The following is a 7,249-nucleotide window of genomic DNA, read 5'->3' as shown; positions in this document are numbered from 1 at the left end:
GACGACCAAGTGCTCATCAGAGACGCCCTTTTTTTCCATTATGGGTCGACGTCCATGTGTTAGGCACGCTCAAGTCCCACCTTCGCTATGCCTCCGATATGCCCCCTTGAACTTTGGCCGTCCCTGCGATGGAAAGCAGTTGAGGACGTCCAAAATCGGCTTTCGATTATACCAATTTGGATGACCCTGTGAGGACGCCCATCTTCCGATTTGTGTCGAAAGATGGGCGTCCCTTCTCTTTCGAAAATGAGCCCAATTATCTCATGTTTATCACACAAAAAATATTAATAATAAAGGAAGAGAGACAGAGATCCCAACACTAAACAAGTTCCTCAGAAAATGAAAAAGACGTAAATGAAGTACTTAAAGACAATGAAGAGGCCTTGGCAGCAGCTAAATCATCTTCATTTATTGCTATTCCAAAAAGTATCCGTGTCATTGCATTTTCAAAAGTACAAATTATTCAGATTCATCTAGGAGAAGTTGATGGTAGTTTAAAAATGCACAGCAATCCAATTTTGTTACTAGTCAAAGACAGGAAAAGGGGCATATGCAGAAATGCAGAAATGGATTCATTATTTGTAGATTTTTCCAGAGAGACTCTTGTAATGTGAGATGGCATAACCAGAGAAGCTTTTTTGAAGACACAATTACCTAGACTTAATCAGGAACAGCTGTAGAAGCTGAACTAACCTTCTGGAAAAGAAATAAAATGTGTTAATCAGAAACTTAAGTTTAACTACAACAACAACAACAAAAAAAAAGACACAGGGTCCTGATGGCTTTGACCCTGAGTTTTACATGAACAGAAGACCTTCCTTCTACAGGATGTGATTTATAGGTTTGTTTGTTGTTTTGCAACAGAAATGTTTCTTGTCCATTCTTCCAATAATGCTCAATGTCATTTACAGCGTTACTAGCATTCAGGTTGGAGATGTCCCTGCTCTGAGAGCTTACAGTCTATGCTGGTACCTGACATCAGGAGGTAAACTGAAGAGTAGCAGCAGCCTAGTGGTGGAATGAAGGAGTAGCCTTGTGGTTAGAGCACTGGGCTTCCAGGAGAACTTGGTTCAAATCCTGATGCTCCTCCTCCTTATGATCTTGAGCTACCACTGAAAAAGGTGTGAGCTAAATCCAAATAAAACTGACCTGATAAAGGACACAAGGCATTAGTGGGATTTGAACCCAGGTTCTCAGCTCATTGCTCTCAGCTGCTCCTGCAAAAAACAAAGACCCATAACTGCCAGTCATATGGCCCATTTCCTTAATCAAGCCAAGATATACAAAGTTTAGCATCTATATCATCATAAATGACCCCCTTAAGAGCCTATGTATTAAATATTTTCCCATAGACACACAAAACAGGAGAAGTACATTATTCCATCAGGTCCTTAGGATCATGTGTGTTTCAATGTCATGAACATATGAAAATGAATCTCTCATCTTGTATCTACTTATTGCCCTGCTGTTGAGTCTGGATGCAGAAAAAGCTTTCAACAAGGATGGCAATGTGTTTTGTACTGGGCAAGCAGGGCACATGAATGGATCAGTTTATATTATGCGCAACAGGCAAGAGAATTAATGGTCAGTAATGGTGACATCATCTTATGGAAGGGACGCAAGAGTATGGCTGCAACCAAAAGAAGCTAATAGAATGTTCAGAATTAAGAAAGGAAATATCATGCCACCGTGGTGCAACCGCATCTTGACTACTGTGCACCATTCTAATCACCACATCTCAAACAGTATAGGAAAATTAGGAAAAGGTACAAGAGAAGGGTGACCAAAATGATAAAAGGGATGAAATGACTTCACTTTGAAGAAAGGAGGTTAGATCTCTTCAGTTTGGCGAAGAGACAGCACCGACCTTGAATTTGAGATGGCCGACATAACTTTCCATTATCGCTGAAAAACAAACCCGGCCATCTCAAACCCGGCGAACTCCAAGGCATTTGGCCGGGCTAAACCGTATTATCGAAAAAAAAAGATGGCCGGCCATCTTTTTCGATAATACGGTTCCAGCCACCTGTAGCGCCGCAGCCAACATAGATCGCCTGCGACGTTTGATTATGCCCCTCCACGTGATATAAGGTTCCACATTAGGAGTCACCGCCCAAGAAAAAGATCTAGGTGTCATTATTGATGATATGTTGAAACCCTCTGCTCAGTGTGCAGCGGTGGCTAAGAAAGCAAATAGAATGTTAGGAATTATTAAGAAAGGAATGAAAAATAAAAATGAGAATGTTATAATGTCTTTGTATCGCTCAATGGTGAAACCACAGCTCGAATACTGTGTGAAATTCTGGTCACCGAGTCTTAAATATATAGTGGAATTGGAAAAGGTACAGAGAAGGGCAATGAAAATGATAAAGGGAATGGGGCGACTTCTCTATAAGGAAAGGCTAAAGCAGCTAGGGCTCTTCAGCTTGGAGAAGAGATGGCTGAGGGGAGATTTAAAGACTTCTATCATATCTATCACTATTGACCAAACAAGCTTACCGTTAGAAAGCAACCTCAAAGTCCTGGGAGTCACCCTTGACCAACACTCGACGTCCACACAACCTTGGCTGGAAAGAAAGCCTTTAGAATGCTTTGGAAGTTCAGATGAATTAGAAACCTCTTCCATATTACTACTACTATTTAGCATTTCTATAGCGCTATAAAGCGTACGCAGTGCTGCACAAACATAGAAGAAAGACAGTCCCTGCTCAAAGAGCTTACAATCTAGTAGACAAAAAATAAAGCAAACAAATCAATTAATGTGTAGAGGAAAGAGGAGAGGAGGGTAGGTGGAGGCGAGTGGATACAAGTAGTTACTAGTCAAAAGCAATGTTAAAGAGGTGAGCTTTCAATCTAAATATGGTCAAGGATGGGCAAGATGTAGGGGCTCAGGAAGTCTATTCCAGGCATATCACAATCTTCCGCCTCCTAGTCCAAACCTTAATACTATCCCAGCTAGACAATTGCAAAGGCTTATACATAGGTTGCAAAGAACTGAATCTGAAAACTACAAACCGTCCAAAACACGGCCGCCCGCCTGATCTTCAGATCCCCCCCCCACCCACTATGAGAGAACCTCTCCCCTACTACAATCTCTTCACTGGTTGCCCATAAAAGCCAGAATAAGTTTCAAGATCCTTACGTTCGTCTTCACTTTTCTTCAAGGTCTATCCCCCACCTACATGACCACACTAATCGACCTCCCACTTAAAAATGCACTGATGACCACCTCAAACTACTTCTTAATCCACTTCTCAAACTGCAAAGGCATAATATACAAACCTCTCCACTGCACAAGGTTCTCTTACCTTGCAACCCAATCCTGGAACTCCCTACCCTCATACATCAAGAAAATAACTGACTACCTCAAATTCTGTAAAATACTAAAATCATACCCTTTTTATGCAATTTTTACCGACACAGGTCACAGGACAAACCCCTGAAGTCCTAGCGCATAATCCGGCAATGCCCCTCACTCTCTCTTCAAATAGACCAACAACGTACCCCATTTGTCAGACTAAAAAGGCCACGCTGCCACACAGTACTCAATTCCATTTCCCACACAGCAGACGACCAGTAGCAACTACCCTAATCTCTGCTGATCACCTTATGACTGCTGTCCTTCTACTACACAGTAATTGCTACTAATTTGACCCACCACCTATGAGTGGAGGAGTAGCCTAGTGGTTAGTGCAGTGGACTTTGATCCTAGGGAACTGAGTTCGATTCCCACTGCAGCTCCTTGTGACTCTGGGCCAGTCACTTAACCCTCCATTGCCCCTGGTACAAAATAAGTACCTGAATATATGTAAACCGCTTTGAATGTAGGTGCAAAAACCTCAGAAAGGCAGTATATCAAGTCCCAGTCCCATTTTCCCCTTTCCCTTATGACATCACAATATCAGAAGTGAGCCAAGTATGGGGCAATCAAGCCATTGTGACATCACTGATGAGGTTGGCTCTTATTGGTGGAATGAGTGGAGGAGGAGCCTAGTGGTTAGTGCAGTGAACTTTGATCCTGGGGAACTGAGTTCGATTCCCACTGCAGCTCCTTGTGACTCTGAGCAAGTCACTTAACCCTCCATTGCCCCTGGTACAAAATAAGTACTTGAATATATGTAAACCGCTTTGAATGTAGGTGCAAAAACCTCAGAAAGGCAGTATATCAAGTCCCATTTTCCCCTTTCCCTTATGACATCACAATATCAGAAGTGAGCCAAGTATGGGGCAATCAAGCCATTGTGACATCACTGATGAGGTTGGCTCTTATTGGTGGAATGAGTGGAGGAGGAGCCTAGTGGTTAGTGCAGTGAACTTTGATCCTGGGGAACTGAGTTCGATTCCCACTGCAGCTCCTTGTGACTCTGAGCAAGTCACTTAACCCTCCATTGCCCCTGGTACAAAATAAGTACCTGAATATATGTAAACCGCTTTGAATGTAGGTGCAAAAACCTCAGAAAGGCAGTATATCAAGTCCCAGTCCCATTTTCCCCTTTCCCTTATGACATCACAATATCAGAAGTGAGCCAAGTATCGGGCAATCAAGCCATTGTGACATCACTGATGAGGTTGGTTCAGGCATTGGTGGAATGAGGCATTATGACATCACAGTATCAGCTCCAGTGGAGGAGTAGCCTAGTGGTTAGTGCAGTGGACTTTGATCCTGGGGAACTGGGCTCAATTCCTACTGCAGCTCCTTGTGACTCTGGGCAAGTCACTTAACCCTCCATTGCCCCTGGTACAAAATAAGTACCTGAATATATGTAAACCACTTTGAATGTAGTTGCAAAAACCTCAGAAAGGCGGTATATCAAGTCCCATTTCCCTTTCCCTACATAAACTTGATGACCATAGCCCTCTACTTGTTTTGTTATCACTGTTAATAGTAGTTCTTTAGACACACGTTCGTTAGAGTTCGTAAATAAAATGTAAACCGCATTAACTAAACCTGGAACAATGTAAGTCACATAGAACCAAACCTGTTGAGGATTATGTGGGATACAAGTCTAAATAAATGGAAAACGGAAATTGTGAAAAATTTGTAAGAGGACCTTACGAGATGGGCATCCAAATGGCAGATTCTGTTTAATGTGAGCAAGTGCAAAGTGATGCATGTGGGACAGAGGAACCCGAACTGTAGCTATGTGATGCAAGGTTCCACGTTAGGAGTCACCAACCAGGAAAGAGATCTAGGCATCATCACTGATGATATGTTGAAACCCTCTGCAATGTGATGGGGCAGCAAAGAAAACAAATAGAATGTTAGGAATTATTAGGAAAGGAATGGAAAATAAAAATGAGGATAATAATACTTTTGTATCGCTCCATGGTACAACTGCTGTGTGCCATTCTGGTCGCCGCATCTCAAAAAAGATATAGTGGAATTAGAAAAGGTACAGAGAAGGGCGACAAAAATTATAAAGGGGATGGGACAACTTCCCTATTAGGAAAGGCTGAAACAGCTTGGGCTCTTCAGTTTGGAAAAAAGACGGCTCAGGGGAGATAAGATAGAGGTATATAAAATACTGAGTAGAGTGGAACAGGTAGACGTGAATCACTTGTTTACTCTTTCCGAAAATACTACAAAGTAGTAAATTTAAAACGAATTGGAGAAAATATTTCTTCACTCAATGTGGCCAGCTTCCTAAAAGAACAGTCCATAAGCCATTATTAAAATGAACTTGGGAAAATCCACTGCTTATTTCTAGGATAAGCAGCATAAAATGTACTGTTCTGTTTTGGGATCTTGCCAGGTATTGTGTTCAAAACAGGTTACTGGGCTTGATGGACCTTTGGTCTGTCCCAGTATGCCAACACTTATGTTCTTATCTCTTGCAAAGTAAGAAAAGTTCATGGCTACTACAATGTTTGGTGAGAACCCCAATAACAACACCACATATCACAAGTTTTACCTGCTCTTGCCTCTCTTCCTCAGAGTCTGAGGACAGGGTGGAATCAGAGTCTGAGCACTGCAATTGCATATCTGACTGAACCTCATCTAAATGATGTAGAGCGTCCTGTGGGGAAGGAGAAAGGAAGTGACTGCACTTCTTATAAAACAGTAGCTCTCAAAGGGCTTGGAGATTGTCAGCATATCTGAAACAGTGCATGTAGCTTTTTCCTTCAGTGGGGAGATAACAATAAGCAACACTCAAAGAACCTTGTATAACACATACACACACCCACCCCTCTAAGCAAGCTTTCCACAAGACGATTTAGTCCCAAGCAGTTCTTGCTTGATTATGCCTCTGTCTGACTGGCCTTTGCTGCAGACCCCACAATAGCTGCCTAATGAGTTAAGACAGAGGACAAAGAATCTGTGCATATCTGCCTCTTGCATTCATACTGAACTGGTCACAGAAGGATACAGCTTGTGGGTGTTGGCTGGGCATCAACTGGGATAAGCTTTTACTTTGCCACTTTACAGGACAGGGTCCTTACCAGAAGGTTGAACTCACAGCAGGAAGGGATGCTTCTTGTGCTTAGATCTGAAGCCATGAAGAGGTTTATGGACTCATTTTCAAAGAAAGCAATTCCATGGCTCAGCCTTAAGTCTCTCTGATGTTTTCCACTTCTAATTTCTTTCTAACTGCTCTGGAAACCTTAGCTCCTCTCCCCCAATTCAACAGTCTTATAGGACTCCTTATCTGCTTAGGAGTTGATCTACTTGCAGAGAACTCCGTGCGCCGTGTGCCTGCAGCCGAGAGACTCTCTCCGTCTCTCCGGCGAACATTTAAACGGCGCACGGAGCCCGCCTTTCGAGGATCCGCCCACTTCCGGTCCCCCCGCCAATGACGCTGCAGATCTTCTTACAGCATCGCCCATGAGAGCGGGGAACCCGGAAGCGGGCAAGACTCGGTCCGGGAGCTAACACGAGGCAGCCGCCATGTTAGGTTCGGCTGCTCCGTAATTACCTCGCCGGCCTCCTTATCTACTTGCAAACAGCTAATGAACCAGACAAAACCAAAATGTTTCCTGCCAAAATGAGCCTGCTTGTTGGCTGCAACAGGAACTCCTAACACTGGAGAGGGGGGGAGGGGGGGGCTGTGGGACTGACTGGAAATACTTAAAAACTTCCAGCAATGGCATTTTTGGACTACTACAAAGGAACAAGTTGATACCAGTGCCAGGGGCGTAACCAAATAGCCAATTTTGGGTGGACCTGAGCCCAAGGGTGGGTGGGCATGAAATCCCCCCCCGTACTCCTCCAGTTTGCTCTTCTCTCCACCCCTCCCTGCCCACAAACCCC

General features: G+C 43.5%; 1 protein-coding gene across 3 annotated transcripts in view; it reads right to left on the bottom strand.

Moving 5' to 3' along the window:
• Window positions 1–398: 398 nt before the first annotated feature.
• LOC115467820 (leucine-rich repeat-containing protein 51-like) overlaps window positions 399–7,249 on the bottom strand; it is a 65,867-nt gene continuing 59,016 nt past the window's right edge. For all 3 annotated transcript variants that reach the window (XM_030199307.1, XM_030199309.1, XM_030199308.1), the window contains exons 6-8: window positions 5,913–6,017; window positions 1,150–1,217; window positions 399–696 (exon numbers count right to left, since the gene is read on the bottom strand). In XM_030199307.1, the coding sequence (XP_030055167.1) occupies window positions 1,194–1,217; window positions 5,913–6,017 (129 nt within the window). In that variant the 3' untranslated portion in view covers window positions 399–696; window positions 1,150–1,193. The remainder of the gene's footprint in view (window positions 697–1,149; window positions 1,218–5,912; window positions 6,018–7,249) is intronic.

This window comes from Microcaecilia unicolor, chromosome 4, assembly GCF_901765095.1.
Source record: "Microcaecilia unicolor chromosome 4, aMicUni1.1, whole genome shotgun sequence".
In the NCBI taxonomy this organism is placed as follows: Eukaryota; Metazoa; Chordata; class Amphibia; order Gymnophiona; family Siphonopidae; genus Microcaecilia; species Microcaecilia unicolor.
The sequence above is the reverse complement of the archived record's forward strand: the minus strand, read 5'-3'. Positions and strand labels throughout refer to the sequence as shown.